At 43.5% G+C, this 17,111-nt stretch overlaps 1 protein-coding gene across 3 annotated transcripts in view; it reads left to right on the top strand.

The window, feature by feature from the left end:
* The window catches only part of DIS3L2 (DIS3 like 3'-5' exoribonuclease 2), a 195,092-nt gene that overhangs the window by 105,724 nt on the left and 72,257 nt on the right, over positions 1 to 17,111 (top strand). For all 3 annotated transcript variants that reach the window (XM_080409894.1, XM_080409895.1, XM_080409896.1), the window contains 2 exons: positions 8,615 to 8,727; positions 15,379 to 15,486. In XM_080409894.1, the coding sequence (XP_080266020.1) occupies positions 8,615 to 8,727; positions 15,379 to 15,486 (221 nt within the window). The remainder of the gene's footprint in view (positions 1 to 8,614; positions 8,728 to 15,378; positions 15,487 to 17,111) is intronic.

The following is a 17,111-nucleotide window of genomic DNA, read 5'->3' as shown; positions in this document are numbered from 1 at the left end:
ATGCAGGGGTTTCAGAACCCAGCTGAATGGGAAAAACATCTTAACAGTGCAGTTCACTAGAGTATTTCTTGATTGTTGACTATTATGCTAGTTACACACAAAGAGTAAAACCAGGTGCAGATGGAAATATTTTGGAAATCTTTCAAAAAATAAACAAAAAAGTTGGATGGCTAAAAGTGAAATCTCAGCAGCTGCTTTCTGTTCTCAAAGTTGAAATGTCAAGGCTGTTCAGTGGAAGTACCTTGAGTGTGTTTGGCCTACCACTAAATCCCAAGGTGTCTTTCGGTGCCTGGGAATGCTGACTCAGCTGGGATTGCTGTGTACAGTAGAGATATCACAAAAGGGACTGACCTAGCAGCAGAGAGAGGCTGGTCCCTCCCCACTCTTAAACCTTCATTTCAGGAACAGGATGACATCCTACACCCAAAATGATTGTAATTCATCTTGAAAGCTGCTGGGTGGCACTTCCCATCTCTTTGCATTCAGAGACTGCTGGTTTCCTGATAGTTAGCCTCTTGAATGGGTCTTGGAATAGTGATAAAAAACAATTCATGATGCAAATACCAGAATTTGGCCTTTTACATCCATCATGTTGACTGGAAACCTCACTAGTAAGAGACTGCTTGAGAGAGCTAAGGGCAGTCTGCCTTGGTAATGTCTCCCTACCAGCAAAGAGCGCTTTCTGAGCCGGGGGTCTGAGTTCACACCAGTACAGTTATTGCCTCAGTGTCCAGCTTGACATCTTGTCTTGGTGAAGGGTTGAAGATCCATCTGGCAAGTGCTTGGGATAGACTCTGAGTAGCAAAGATTCATGTTGGGTCTAAGTCATAAGTAGTCATCTAGAGGTTCTCCCAGAGGTGATCATATAGCAAGTACTGGCATTTGGTGGATAAATCTGATTTATTTGAAGTTTGTAACTCCTCTTCACTTTGCTCATTACACTTGAATGTTGCAAAGAAATCAATACAATTTACAAAACCTCTAAGTGGAACTTGCTATTTTGGCATCTCACAAAGTCTGCTAGGATCTTTTGTGGGCACAGAGGAAACCAGTTTACCTGTGACCCTCTGCCCTGTAAACAGGTACCAGCATAGGAATGGGGAGAAAACCTGCGTGGGCAGAAGGTGGGATGGGGGCATCACTACATAAGGAACTACTACTGCATGTGGTCTCAGTCTGCCAGTGCTGGACACGTTTGGTATATCAAAGAAATGGCACATTCTTTTCATTTTCCATCATTATACTGTCTGTCCCCATTTGTCCTGTGCTCTGGGCCTGACTTTTACTATTAAAATACTTCTGCCCTGCTTTCATCTGTGTTTTCTTGCTTATATCTTGCTCAGCAGTGTGAACAAATCTTTATGCAGTGTGCTTATTCTGTTGGATATCATTCCCCATGTCCTTCAGTCTGCAATTAAATGTTTTATCTTGTACATGCTGTGTAAATTCTGTCCTGACTATTTAGTGTTTTTCCCTGAGGAGAATACCTTCTTTGTGTAAGTATCCAGCTTAATGGTGCAGTGGTACCACTTGCACAAAAGAGCTTTTTCATTCCTCTCTGGAGTTATTACATCAGGTTTGAAGGTGGTTTTCAGGAACAGTGTAGGCAGTAGGTGCGTTCTGGATAACAGCATCTCCTGTCATGAGGTGATGAAGAGCTGCCGTGGGTTCACTGGCAGCCCGCAGGACAGGACACTTGTTGTGTTTCTCTGCCTTAGTAATGTGGTGTGATCTGTGAGGTCTGAAGACCTGATTTCTGATTGATTATGACCTTCGATGTTTCCAGCTCATGGCAGCTGGAAGTTGGGGGAACACCACCAGCATGAAGATCTACCCTGTGTTCCTGTGGGAGGATCGACCCTTCTGCTTTCCTTTGGCCTGGGAATGCCTCTTGCTGACCAAGAATGATCTCTGAGCATACCCTCCAGAGCTGGGCAGTGTGCGGGAGTGCCTTCCTTGCCAGGGGCTTTAAATGCTAACCTTAGCCAAAGCCTTTGAAACAGTGCTTTACTGATTTGGCTTCCGCTGGTTTGCGTATAAAACTCGGGGCCCTTTAATGCATGGTGTGTGAAGTGCCACATTATGGAGGTGTCCTGGCTTTATTTTGGGGTATAAAAGGTAGATTTTAAATTGTTAAGTGGTTTTAAGACATTGCTGAATTTATTAGCTGCTATAGACAAAGCTTTATGCAGTTCACATGGAAGACTTGCTCCCAGCATTTAATTTAGTAATAGATAAAGTCTTCTCATAATTCTGAAACTATTTAAAGAATTTCTGGTGGCTCATGGAAAACTCTGGAAAATATTCTGCTTAGGAGGAGTTCCCTTCCTGGTATGTTTTTCTGCTTTTCATCTTCACTTGTCCTTCCTTGCACTTCATGAACACGAGTTTTGTTTTGTACCTTACGTGGAGCCAATTCCAAATTAGATTGCAAAATTGTAGTTGTCTCCTTAATGTTCAGTTGATGCCAGAGACGGAAAGGTCGGGGTACTTGAGACTTGAGTAAAATAGTGCTTTAAAAGTCGCTACAAAGCAGGTAGGAGTTGTTCTGGATTTTAGACTCATTGATGTCCCACATTGACCTTTTCACTTAAAGAAGGAATAAAGAAAATAACAAAAAAAACTGTTATGCTTTTAATTGTGATTTTAGAAGCAAAGCAAAAGCCCAGCCCCACCCAGCCCTTCTGCTGTTGGCAGTCTGGTGCAGGCGCTTGGAGGGCTGTGCAGTCGTGCTGGCTCCTCTCTTTTTGCCCTGTGCAAGTGGGGGCCTGACCTTGGCCCCCTCTGCAGGTGCTATAAACCCAGAAAAAAGTGACTAAGCATAGTTCAAAGAAGAGTTCAAGTATCTTGAAACCTTGGCCCGTTCCTGATGGTTTCAAAGTCTCTCTGTGGCTGGTGGGTGAAGGGGGCTGTTTCTGTGGGACATTTTTCATTCAAACCAGTGGCAGAGTGGCTTGGATGGGAACATCTCCTGGAGGCAATGCCTGGTAGTATTTAGTATTTTGTGGATCGTTACCTGTTGGTGGTGTTTCTAGTTTTCTTGGACAGAGAGGTTTTCCTCTTGAAGTTGTTGCAACATTTACTCAAGTCATATTTATGCTTGGATGGAAATGCTGCTCTGCTCCCTGGGGACTTGTCCCCCTCTCTTGAGATACAGGATTCTGATTCCTTTTGCCACAGTCTTTTTGGGAGCTTATTTCAAGGAAGAGACCTTTAGAGAAGAAAAAGGCTATTACTTGCTTTAAAAAAGGTGTAATTATTTGCATTTTGGTTGGTTAAAGGACCTTCATGTGATAATTTAAAAAATTTGGTTTCCTGGTAAACAAGTAAATGGATTTATGCTCAGTTGCACTGCACTTTCAAAAAGCAAAATGGCCCTAGGACACACAAGTAAAATTTAAGTACTTTATTTTAAAATAACAAGGAAAGTAAAACACACTGTCTGATTTTCTGAACAATAATTTGGCTTCCTGTGGTGGAAAAGTAACCTCAGCTGAGAATTAAAGCCACCCACCTTTGTCTTCAGGCTCCACAGCAGAAATATAACTTGCTCTTTCCATGGTTCCACTTCTATCTTTGTATTAAACTCTTCTCCTCCTCTTCTCCATCTTGCTCATTTTTTTGCTTTCCTGCTTGCTCTTTTCTCCTACTCAGTCATTCTCTTTTTTCCCCCTCTGTCTATCCTAAGAGGGACCCTTCTGTAACTCTTGAGCTATAGTAGATGTACATACACATGCCAAAGAGAAACAGAAATATTTGGGCTTGGATCAGGTCTTTCATTTAAAGGCATATGTTAAAGATGGCCTCTAGCTACTTCCAGCAGCTTCCCCAAGTCTCAATGCAATTTTTATTTGTTTTGCGTCCACCCCTATTACTATCTGCAGCCCCTCTGGCTGTCCCTTCTGTAACTGAGACCCTCCATTGTGGACACTGCCCTTGCCCGTTTGCCCATGATCACACGTGAGAACTTCAGCCTTGATGAATGCCCATGCTCTACTGTAGCGCTGCTAATAGCAACAAAACATGCATGTAGATTAGAGGTCTCATTTGTCTCTATGCAAGTTTTTCTTCCTTTTGTAAGGTGCTAAATATTGCTTTGAGATAAGAGCAGCAGCGTGGTACCTGCAGGGCCAGGGGGATGGCAAAGAGCTGTAATTATTTGCTGCAAGAGTTTGGTCCAGCCAGGGAACAGCCAACTACCCCGAACTGCTGGCAGCAGGTAGGTAGTTGGCTGTTTTCTGGTTAGAGCAAACACTTTGCAGTCTGCTTTGAACTCTTCTGTGTCTCCCTGAGGGCTGAAGGCGGTGTGAGAAATGGTGCTTAATACAAAAAACTTGCTATTAGATTTTAAGTTGACTTAATGCTCTTGCTAGTGCTTGTCTTCTCTCCTGAGAATGATGATGCTTGAAGGTGAGGTGGGAATGAAGGGGAGTGTGTGTGCAAGCTAGAGAATTACCTTCTGCTGTTTTATCCTTGAAGAGCTGCATTTTTAAGTTGCATGGTCCTAAAATTCGCATACGCTAAGGTGTGAAGTGGACTGGTCTGTGTCTCTGCATTTGTGCTAGGACTGATTAGGGTTGCTGAAGACAGAGAAGAGGGATTTGCTGCCAGTCTGGTCCCTTGCATACTGTTCAAATACATTCAGTTCACCTTTTTAATTCCTGGGGCAAATGCTTGATATGGCTTGCTAGGTTGTCAGTTTTTATGGAGCTGAAAGGGCCTTTTCCTTCTCTTCCAGCTCTTTCTTGCTAATGCTTTCTTGTTTATAATTTTCCACAATAAAGAAAGGAAAAAAAGTTCTTTGAACTGTTTTGTAGTAGAGAATGAGATCATCAGTGAAAAAATTTAAAAAGGAACAGCTTGTTCTTTGCTCTTCTCTGCAGTGCCACCATTCTCCTTGGATTTTAGCATCATATCAGTGTTACACACACAGGATTTTGGAGTGGGTTCAAACAAACTAGATTCTCAGATCAAGGAGCCAAACCTTCTCCAAAACTGCTGTGTGCCTAGCGCAGTGTCATGCTGGGGGAGACCTGCCTTTTGTAGCTCTATTGTTTGGTAAGCTTCGAGAGGGAATCCAGGCTTCCAGAAAGCTGGAGAAACACAGGTGCGTTATATTGTGCCATTCTGGCAACCTATGTGATGGTAAACAAAAAGGGAAATTGTCTTCTCTGTGTGCAGTGCTGCAAGAGCATCAGAACTGTGTTGCTTGCAGTAAGGTGGCAACAGATCCCGTCCCTCTTGCACACATCATTGGACCAAGAGGAGCTTTGATGGCTGCGTGCCCAGCCCTTTCCCTGCTTCTATGTGCAGAGCTTGGAGGAGAGCTGCTCGTTGCAAAGGGTCTCATTATCGGGTTTTGCAATGCCGTAGCGTAATTTCAAATAATACTCCTGTCTCCCCTCCATCTCTGTTGCTGTGTCTCTGTAGTTGCAGAGAGGAGTTAATAGAGTACAGGTGGTTAATAAAACACGCGTTGCTTGATTCTAAACTGCATTCCCTGTTGCTAAACATCTCCCAGGTAGCAGCTTTGTAGTGGTAGAGTTCAAAGGGGGTGACCGTTTTGCACCCACTTTCAGATGAAATGATTTTAAATGAAAAAATCCCAGAGAACCTGAGTGAAAGAAGCCATCCAAGCATCTTCAACATTTTTCATTGCAATAGATGCTCCCTTCAGCTCTTGCTTTAATGTCAGCGTATGAAGTGTCTGGCTTAATCTCCTTTACATTCTTATGTAAATTCTTTTTTAAAAAAAACCCAAAAAAATCCTTAAACTGATATTGTATACCTAGCTTTAGGGGTTGTTGTGCAGATTTAGCTTCACTGTAGGAGAATTTTATATTTGGGGCGAAGCAAGTCTGTGGTTTGTAAAGTACTTGTTTCTGTAAGAAATTTAGGGCATAAAGTCTATCGTGACGGAGAGCTACATGCCAAGATTTGAAGCCTCTATTTGCTGTAAAAGTAGATTCCTTCGTCAAAATGAATGTAGAGTAAACCATGTGTAGCAGCCTGTGGTGTGTGGTCCATGTGGTGTCTACCCTCTCCCCCCTTTTCACTGCTCTCTCTGACAAGACTCTTTCAATAAATGAGTGCAAGTTTAACTCTCTTTCCCTTTCATTCAGGCCACATTTTCTTTTTTTCCTTGGGAAATAACATAAGACTTGCAATGTGAAATGTTCCTTTTGTGACTTTGTCATAAAAATTTATGAGACTAGAAGAACTGTTTGTGGATCTGGAAGAGAATCCTAGTGAACAGTATTTCTCTATCCATAAAGCTCTTTCATTTTACTTAGCAAATAAACCAGGAGAGAGCGGTGGGCAGGTATTTCTGTGCAGGCTTAGGTTGGTATTTTGTCTAACACATTCAAAAGCAGTGATTTGAGGGAAATCAGCCTGGTTGATCGGTGTGCTGTATCTTCAAGTTCTCTTGGTCCGAATTGTTTTGGGGTGAGGGAGATAGGGTGATTCATACTTGAGCAAGACAAACCAAAGAGCTGCCAGTTTGCATTATGTCAATGTATGTAAGAAAATATTTAGATAGAATTTCCATTAGAAGTTCAAAAGCAGGGGGCTTATGCTGACCCTAGCTTTTAGAAGCTCTGGTGGGAAACCTGAATGAAATTTAAGTCCACTCAATGTGTTTTTGTTGGCTGACTCCATGTTTTATTATCTCATGCAATGAGATCTTTCTTGGTTTGTCGATTTTCTACAGAGGACAAAAAGTTCATGTATGTAACAGTGCACATATTGAATTAAAGTGCGATTAAAGGCATGATGTAATGACCCCCTCTCCTTTTCCTTTAGTCAATATTTGCCTGCAGGGTCAATACATTACAATATTGACTTCAAAGTATTCAATATTTTTTTGCCTTTTGAGTGTGTTGGCTTCAAGTGCATGTAATATTAAACCTGTTGGTTGAACTGTTGGTCTAAAACTTACTGCCTAAGTAGTTTCAGGCTTGGATGCCTAATCCATGTAGGGCAGCTTTCAAGGCATGTGATAATATCACAACACAGCTGTAGGCAGCTTTCTGAGGTGAACTATTTAATCTGCAGTCTTTTCTCCCAGCTTTCTAATGAGCGGTGGAATTTGTCCCTTGGAGTGCAATGGGATTATTGCCCCCTCTCCCTGCTCCCATCATATTTGCTCTCTGCAGGACCTTCTGGTGACTGTAGGTTATGTGGACAAATCTCAGCCCCAGCACTCCCGTCTCCCATGTGCATTTCTGCTGCCTTTACATCTGTGCTCTGTTGAGTGTGCAAAAGCAGCTCAAAAAGCGAGATACTACTTCATGTACTCAAAGTGCAAACATGGCTTAATAAAATTAAATTAAAAAAATTCACATAATCGCGCAGGACAAGTTGGTGCTCACTTACCTGGACTGCCAGCTGGGGGCACGGTGGGCTGGGTGGCTCTCCTGAGACCTTGAACCTTCTCACGCTTCCTCTTTGCCTGTATGTTTCCATTCCCACTCTGCTGAAATCTAGCGCTGGTACCCATCAGAAGGGCACATGGGCAGATGCATATTGACGGCAGCTGTGAACCATTTTATCTTTCAAAAATGTGACACTCCAGAGGAGGGCTTTGATAATATTCTTTGCAAGGCATACAGAGAAACTGGATTGTCAGCAGCATGGTATCTTATTACGTTGCCTTTTTTAAAAAATTAAGACAAGAAAAAATATTTATGGATACCAAGAAGTTAGTGAGTTCCTCTGAAGAACCAAATGTTATAATTAGGAATCCACTGCACTTAGAAGTATTCTACAAATAAGCACCTCAAATCTAGCCTAGCCCTTCCAGAGAAAACAAAGGTCAGCAGGCTGCTTTGAGGATTAGCAAACCAGAATTTCTTGGACCAAGATGCTAATTACTTCCGAAGCTGAGGATGATTGCTACTTCCAAATCCAAATTTTTGCCAAAACCTCATGATAAACCTCAGTAGTGCTCCTCTCTAGCCTAACTTTTGAATTAAGATACTTCTAGAGGGGACTCTTAATTAAAGGATAAAAAGCCTAATATAAAGGGAAGGCAGGATAATTGTGGGAATATTCTGCTTGTGGAAAGCTACACTTCTGCATAGCCTGATCCAAAGTCATTGAATACTTCCCAGGTCACCAGCAGCAATTTGGGCTCAACAGGAGTGAAGCTGGAAACAAGTGCAGCTCTGAGAACCCAAAAGCATGTGTGACCTGGGAAATGGTGTCCTGCATTGCCTGTGTGCTTGTGAGGTGGGGTCCCATATTTCTTGCTTACTGTTGCCTGACAGCAAAAGGATGAGGACTAGGCTCACTATTACAGATTCCTAGTTGGAAAGATTTATCCACATGGTTTTTAAGGGTTTTCACATATCTACTGCTGTACTTGAGCATTCACTTGTGTACGTATTCACTCGTATGTTGTAGCCCCAGTGGCTGTGAATTTGGTAGTGTCCTGAGAGACTGTGGTTTTCATCTCAATGGAAGAGATGGAAAGAAGCATCGTTTTTGTGAGATCTAGATTTAAAGCAAAAAGGTTACAGTAGCACTGGGAGAGTGGGGAGAGGGGTTAGAGTTAAATATGTCGCCAGTTAGCTTCTACCTGCAGCCTACTGACTTCCTTGTTCAATTTCAGGGAACTTTGAAGTGGGTGTTCACATCGCAGACGTAAGCTACTTCGTACTGGAAGAAACGGCACTGGATGAAGTAGCGAGTGAAAGAGCAACTAGTGTCTATCTAGTGCAAAAGGTGAGGACAACTTTTCCTTTTTTCATCTGACAGCTGTGTCTTCCGTTTACCATAAAGTCATTTTAAAGGTTCGTTTTCAGACTCCCACACAGCCAAACCTAGCTATTATTGCAGCAAACCTACAAAAATGAATAAATTGAGGCAAGCACAAGAGATAACATAGATGCTGACTACCTCGGAGCTTACAGAGAGAGCAAAGGGTGAAGCAGCAGTTTGTGACCCTGTGTCTGTGGGCAGAGACCCAGGTGTGCCAGGGCTTGCCAGCTCAAGAGCAGCTCCGTGTGACTGGGACTCTGCTGACCTGGGGCTGGTTCAGGACCCAGAGCTGCATGGCTACATTTGTACTGTGCTGAGCCTAACAGACCCGTGCTGGCTCGCCTGCTTTGCTGTTGGGAGCTTGATATTTGCAGATGTGGTGGTGGTGGAGAGTTTTGTCTTTCTCTTCAGTGCAATAGTACTAGCTAATCCCTCCCAGAAGTGGAGGCATGGCAGAGCAGGGTATAAAACACCCTGTGCAATCTCACATCTTGAGGTACAACAGAATGTTCGCACTCTTATTTTATTGGGGTATCCCAAATACTGGAGAAATTATCTTTCATCATGCAGTGAAAAGATACTTGAAATAGTGCACGTCTTAGTGTAACAGAATCAAACGTTAAACTGACGTTTAAAGTTGACTTCTACACTAGAAATTAACAGGTTCAAGTTTAACATTATCAGAAAGGAAACATCCAGGTTTTGTCTGTGGCTGTCTCATTTTCAGTTGAATGTGCAGAAACACTTCCTAGCTCATCAGATACCACTGGCGCTGTGCATGTAGGGAAGCTGGGCAGCTCTGCTGGTAGTGTCCTGTGTCGGCTTTGAGGCATCAGCTGCATGCAGACGAGTACTGAGGCAGGCTCATAGGAGCAGATTAATCTGCCTCTCCCCACACTCCCATTCAGTCAGGCTGAAGTCCTTGTCTCTGCAGCCCTTTCCAGGATGACAGGGCATCTTTTGTGTAATAAATAACGATATCCTACTTGCTACTTAGGATTAGGAGTGATTCTTCCCCTTCCTTCCTGGATGTTCCCAGGGTTGTTGTAGTCCACGGAAGTGTTGTGGCAGTATTTCCAAGTCAAAATACTGTGATTTGAAGGCATGTGAATTATTTTTTTTAAAGGGAGAAGGAAGATTTTTATATAGAAAGGAGACATTTTTAATGAAAATCTAGTTGAATGCAAAAGCTAATTGAATTTTCTTTCAAAGTGCGTTTTCCCCCCAGCACTACCAGTCAGTCATGTGCGATGCCAACATACGTTATCTGTTGCCTGTTATCTTCAATTGCTCTTCCAACTACCATGGCCCAGCAGTCAGGATTAGTGTTTTACCCACACTTCTGCCCTGCAGAAAATATATTTTATGAGTGCAAACTAGGTTAGAGGATGAAATGGTCAATATTTTAATTGCAAGAGATGAAAAGGAGAGAGGGGATGGGCAAAGGAAAGCAGCCAGGCTGTCTGAAACAAGATGGTAGCATGACTGTTGTAGAAAATATGCTTTCCTTTGATGGAACTGTTTCCTAAGACAGCTGTGATTCTGCTAGAGGTTAGCACCATGCTAATCCTCCCAGAGAAGTTAAATAAAGCCACATGTTTAATTTTCCTGAACCATGTATCCAGAAGGGGAGTTATTGTGTAATTGCTAGTGGTCTGTTTAATAAAAGTCAAAAGTTTTTGAAAGAAGAGTGTATCAGGTTTTAAGAAGCAAGAAAACCTAAACAGTTTCCTCTTTTTTGGCACATCTTATAGTGTTATTTTAGGTGTGAAGCAGCTCGAGTGAGAGGTCAGCCATAAATCCCTATAATATTTTATTGGTCCTATTTTATACTGGAGATCAAAGATCGGAACTGTAAGCCTGTCTTCACATTGAGTCCAAGGACTTCGAGACACTCACTTTTGACACCAGCAGGTTGTCAGGGTGTTGATATTTTGATAATCTCAGGCCGAGTAATAAAGAGTGGCTCAAAATCTGAATTCATGGAAGTGTTGATACAACTCTTGAGCAGAAATCTTGGCTCATAAACAAATTGCTTATTTCCTTTGAGTCTCTTTTAGTGTATAAGCAAGCAGCTTGCTGAGCCCACCCCATTGTTGGACCTCAGTGTCCTCCTCCCAGCTCTGGGGAGAGCAGCTGATGGAAACTCTCTGTTAATACAATCCCTCCCCATCAGGCTGGTGGTGGGAGAAGGCATCACCTCGGGGGTCGGTGGTGGTTGTAACCAGCCCGAACCAAGCGTGAACGGGCAGCCGGAGCAAGATGCCAGCAGAATGGGGTTGTTTAAAACTGCCCATGTGACTTTGTGCAAATAAGGGGTCATTCTTAACCAGAGTTTGTTCCCTTTTCCCTTTGACTGACTGATCTTCCCCTTCCATTCCTTGAAAAGCTGCTACAGCAAATCCATTGATGTGAGCCACTGGCTAACCCACTCTGAACCTGGTCAGTAAGTAGGTCCTGGCTGCAGCAGAAGTTTCTGATTTTTGAAGGGAAACATGAGTTTTATCATCCCAGCATGCATTTGCTACCTCCCACTGCCCAGCTCCCTAGGAATGAGTCCGAGGCTGGAAACTCACACTTGATTTCTGGAAGCACTTTATTAGCCGAAGAGACAAAACAAAACCAAGGGCTCTCACAAGCAGGAGGTTGGATCTTCCTGTGTCCAAACCAAATCCGCTTGCAGAGGAGCCAGCTGCTAAGCAGTGTGGCTGGCCTTGGTCACAGGTCCATGTGTTTTGTAACACTGAGATGATGATGCATAGGAAACCCCCCAGCCCTGGTGGTGCCTTCTCTTACTTTGGCTTTCCCTTGCTGCCCACTGCTTTGGTGTGCTGGGATGTGGGGCTGCCTGCGGGGAGAGCTGACAGCACAGAGGGGGGCTGTGGGCAATGCCAGAGCACTGAGGCTCAAGCTGTGTACGGCAGTGCTGGAGACTTCACATGTAGGACTTGGAAACAGGGAGAGAGAAATCCTCTGCCTGTGGTTTGATATGCAGACCCACGGCTGTGAGCATTGTGGATATCAGAGCCTTTCACTCAAGCAACTGCCCTTTCCAGTATCTCTTGCGCCCTGCTAGGCTTGTGGGGAGAGATTATGTCTTTTGTTAGCCTGACTGATAGAGGGGGATGAAAACCAAACAAGCTCTCATCACCCAAGCCTTTCTTCAGCCCTGGTTTCTATGATACATTCGTTAGAAAGGATTTCCTGGGGGCTGTAGGTCCTTTTTTTCATTATGAAAGTTTTTTCCTCTAGCCCTGCTGGGTCCTTCCAACTGCATTTCTAGATTCAGCTACATTTATGCACCCCCCTGTTCCAGCTTTATGATCCCTGTATAAGCCCAGGTGACTTTTATTTCTACCTGCAGTAAAATAAAGCTGAATGATGTGATCCCCAACGTAGGCACTTCCTTAGCAATTAGCTAAGGAAACCACTCCACGCTGGAGGTGATAAGCCTCGGCAGTGTGTCAGCTAGCTGGATTTCTGCATGCTGTGGCACTCCACATGGCAGCTGGCAGACGCTGGTTTCTCTTGGCAGACAGTCACGGGAAGGGCAAAGCATTTAAAAGATGCTGGGCAACCTTGGGATTATTTGAGGTGATGCTATGCAACCCTGATATTTTGCAAATCTGGGTTAAAGACATACTTAGGGAAATCTCCTCTCATCCTGTGTCTCCTTCAAAAAGAGATGGAGATAATCCTGTTGCAAAAGTATCTTCTGGGCAGCCCCTGGGATAACTCCTGAAACATCTCACTCTCCAAGCGTGACGCAGTTGTGACATCTTTGTATGTTAAATGCTGGGCTTGCAACTACTAAGAATCCTTTCAGCCTGTGACCATATCATGTTAAGGAGAAAGGAAGTGTGTATTTATAACTTAAACTTCTATGCTTTGTGACAGTTGATTTATTCTCAGTGTAGAGTGTGAAAAGGAATCGTGATGTCAAAGCAGAGGGAGGCAGTTAACCAAGACTGCCATGATGCTGAACACAGGTGTTTTCTTTTAATTCAGTCAGGTAGGCAAAATTGAAATATCCTCAGTGCAAAGTCACAATGTCTTATGTATGTATTTGTTGAGCTCAGGAAAAGGTTGACTGAATCCTTGCTCTCCTGCAGGGCTTCCCCCAAGGCTTGGATTAAGTTACTTTGCCTAAAGTTTCTCTCCTGTAAAACAAGGGTAGCACGGGTTGATGCTTCCCTATTTCACAGTAGGTTTGTTATAGCTAATTGCTTGGTGAGTGCTTAGTGCTGTAATCATGATCTGAGTTAAAGCTTTGCTTGTGTTTCACATCACCGAAAGCCCTTCCATAGAATTATAGCCTCTTGAATCGGATATTAATCCTGCTCAAGTACACTTAAAACAAGCATCCTGTTGTTTTGTTTGGGCTATTCTTTGTGGATGGGCTTTCGTGTTTCGTGTAGGCATTTTTCTAGCAGACTGTTACTGCTGCAGGAGGTGTGAGGGGAAAGAGGATGTGTTAAAGCACAGAAAAATTCAATAAGTACAGTGCATCGCCAGATAATCAATCACAGAGCAGGGGAGAGACAGAAAATCTAGTAACTGCAGCTTTTAATTTGGGTGGAAAAGGGCATGGGAGCTTTTATTAAATTACTAGCACTTTGTTCACTGTGACATGAACTTCAGGGTCTCACGGTGGTCATGGGTGATCTTAGGCAGGCAGGGATTTCCGATAGTCTATAAAGCTATTTTGTCTCCTTTCTGGTATGGGTTGGCACCGCTTTTGCTAAATTTATAACCTTGTGGTGTGGGTCCTTCCTGGCAGCATGGCAGAGCTCACGTACTGATTCTGTGAGTTATGAATGTACCAGTATTGTTAACATACTGTTCACAACTGGAATAACAGAGTTGACGGCCTTTGTGTTGCGGGAAACAGCTTATCATAATCTGTGCCCTTGTGACCTTCCAGCTGAACCAGTGCTGCTGATTCATGTTGTAAGTGACTCCTTGACAGTCACAGACCGTACAGTTAACCTTTTGGCATTAATATGCGCTGCAATTAGAATGGATTTATAGCCATTGTCTGGTGCCAAGCCACAAATGTGATTAAATATTTTAAGAGTCTTTCCTTCAAAGTGAAAGGTAAATATGAAGTGTATGCACTTGAGGAGAAAATGGATACCTGAGACTTCTTTTCTTACCGTTGTAAGTAACAGTTGTTCCCCTGGAGTCTGGGTAGATAAAGTTATCTCTGAAATCACCAAATAGATGTCACAGAGTTTGGAAGAGCTGGGAGTTGCATGCCAGTTGGCTTCCTGCTCTGCTATATTTACAGGGTGGTAGACAGAGCAATCAAAATGAAAACTAAATTAGATAGCTAAAATATTTTATGGCAACCAAGTAGAGCATTTCTCTGTGTTCTTCTGGGAAGCACCAGCCCACATTGCTACTCAAAATAAATAACATGGTTCTTCTAAGACGGCAGTTACTGCTTCTTCACAAATGTAAATAAGGAGAAGGGAAATAAGTATGTGAAACTCTAATAATTAGGTTTGCTTCATGAAACAGCTGCTAAATATTGGCTTTACTGCAGCCTTCCCCTGAGTAATAGCTCAGGGATGGTAGAAACACTTGGAGCTGCTCAGGTTTGCTCTACTGTGAATATGCTCCAAAGCTTTTGCTTTGTTGCTGTAGTCAAGTGAGTAATTTGTGGTTTGTTAATTCAATGTTCAGCAGCAGAAATATTGATTAGTTGTAGGGAATTAGGACACAGTTAAAAAAATCCCTGCCAGAAATCTCTGTTGGCTGACATTTTGTTCAAACAGAGTTAAGTATAGTAAAATATTGTCCCTCTGTTTGCAAACACCATGTTCAATAGTCATAAACCAGGTGCTTTTGTTTATCTCACAAACGTCTACATGTTCCTGTCTGTGCTGCAAAGCATGGCTCAATCATAATTAAAGCCATGCACCACTCCTGTGATACACGGGAGAAGTTTCATTTGTGCTTTGCAGGGAGCAGACTTGCATTACTTACCTAGTTACACAGTGTTCAGTGTCAAAGCAAGAAACAGTTCCCAAATCCAAGCTCTTCAGCTCCTGGCTGCCAGGACCATGTTTCTTCAAGTTTCCTGATGTCCTGAGTCTTTCTCATTCTTCCCAGTGCTGAAATGACAGGGGAAAGAAGTGGAAAACAGAGCAAACTTTGTGACCTTAAAAGCTGCAGGGTGAAGTGTTTGCATAGCTGAGGATGCAGGATGCACCAGGACGCTTACTGCCTTCCTTGGAAGGGAGCACTGGGAATGATTCTCAGGTTGGAGACTGGCAGCTCCCTCTGGTCTTGCTGAGGGATGGGGTTGATGTGAGTGTTGGTGGCCTTAGCTGTGTCTGACTTCTTCTCATTTCAGAGGATTTGGTTTACTTTTTCAGTCCGTGCCAGCACACTGTTTGCTGTGTGATGTAGCTCTGGCGTGGGTGATGCATCTCAGAGCTATGATGTAGCCACTGCTGCCAAAGAGAATGTGATCCGGAAGGTTTAATACATTTTCTCCTTTTATGTAGTTAAGCCTGTCTTTTACCAACTGATTAAGGAGGCTTGGTCACAGACAGGTATCTACTAAAAGCCCATATCTCATCAAGGCTCTCTTCTGTTCTCTTCCAGGTGATTCCAATGCTTCCCAAGCTGCTCTGTGAGGAATTATGCAGTCTCAATCCCATGCAAGATAGACTGACGTTCTCTGTGATGTGGAAGGTGACTCCAGAAGGCAAGGTACCTCAAGCAGCAGGCAGTCATCCTGCTAACCAGTCCTCCCTTGGTTAGCCAGCCCTTACTCTTGCTAACAGAATGATAAAAATGCCATCCCTATAACACTCGGGTGGATAGCAAAGGACTTGTTGGTGAACAGTACTGGGAGATGTAGAACTGTCCCTGTATCTTGTCTTACTGATGAGATACCATGGAACTTCCAAATGGAATAATCTCACAACATGGTGGGGAACAGAGAATATTTGTATGAATCTCAGGAACAGAGAATTTCTTGCTCCTTACCAGGTCACCCATCCATTTAATGTCTTATCTCCAGCAGCAACCCAAAGCTAATGCTTTGGGTGGGACAAGAAGTTCCCCCTGACTCCAACCCTGCCTTGTGCTCATAGGCAGTTGTGCAATGCAGTGGATGTGGGCAGTATCCCTCAGTGGCCTCTCTGGTCTCTCTGGTAAACAATTTCATTCTTCTTCAGAGCTGCAAATCACATGGATCCAAATAAAGTGTGATAGCTCTTCAGCAAAGGCACAGCCCCATCCTCTGCATTTGTTATTTCCAGGGAGCAGTTCTGGAGGCTATCAGCGCAGCAAGCTGCCTTCAGCTGCCTGCTAGCTCTCCCAGGTCTTCATTCCTCTCCCACACTCTTTTGTAACCCTAACAATCTCCTCTGGTAATCACAAGGTCACCTTGCTAATCAAGGAGGGCTAAAGACTGCCGCTGTCAGAGGACTCTCCAATATATGTGAAGTACACTATTTCTACTCCAAATTGTTTTTTTAACCAGTGTCGTACTCACGCGCAACTCTGTGGAGAGTATTTCTTGTGCCAATTAGGTAACTTTTCACAAAGATTAACTTTACTTCCTTACTATTGTCCATGCTGCTCTAAAGATTACTGCATCTTGTTTTGTGCTTTAGCAAAATGTATTTGCAGTCCTATACCTGTATTTCTCCAGCAAGTCCCTGCCCTGGCACTGAGGTGGGTTTTATTTGTTTATTGTGAAAAGCGTTCCACTTCCTATAGCGACAGCATGACTACTCATGAGGGTTTCTAATAGTAGCTACTTGGCGAGACTTTTATTGACTCTGAGTGGTCTTTGAATGGCTAATAGTCAAGTCTTAATTAAAATAAGCCTTTAATTAAATCTTATCTCTTGTCCCCTGCAATATATACATTATTTGCTTTTCAGTGTTCAGCCCAGCCCTGTCTGAGCAGTGAGAAAATAGAGGAGCTGCAGCATCTGCCTTCTGCCTGCTCGGGAAGCTGCTCTGTGGAGGAGCAGTGGTGTGCCCCTTGGAAAGCAGGCTGCCTGGGGCCAGCTCAGCAAACCGGTTCCTCCCAGGAGGCTTTTCAGGACTGCAGTCTTAATTGAGGTCACTTGATTTGCATATCAAGTGAAAGCCAGAGAAGAATTTACTCTTTCCAAGAGGAAAAGTGGTTGTAGGGCTCTTGCCCAGCAGGGCATTCTTCTAAGAGCTTATGTCTTGAATCGGGACAGAATGTGTCTCCTGTATTTCTAGGTGTTACTATGGCCTAATCTCAGTGTAAGCAGGATCACATGCTCTCCCAGGCTCTGGTGGGTGAAAGGGAGGTGAGTCAAAGGCCCCAGCACAGCCTTTGAACCTCAGCTG

This window comes from Falco punctatus, assembly GCF_963210335.1.
Source record: "Falco punctatus genome assembly, chromosome: 13".
NCBI lineage: Eukaryota > Metazoa > Chordata > Aves > Falconiformes > Falconidae > Falco > Falco punctatus.
Note: the sequence above shows the minus strand (reverse complement) of the source record. Positions and strands in the feature narration are given on the sequence as shown.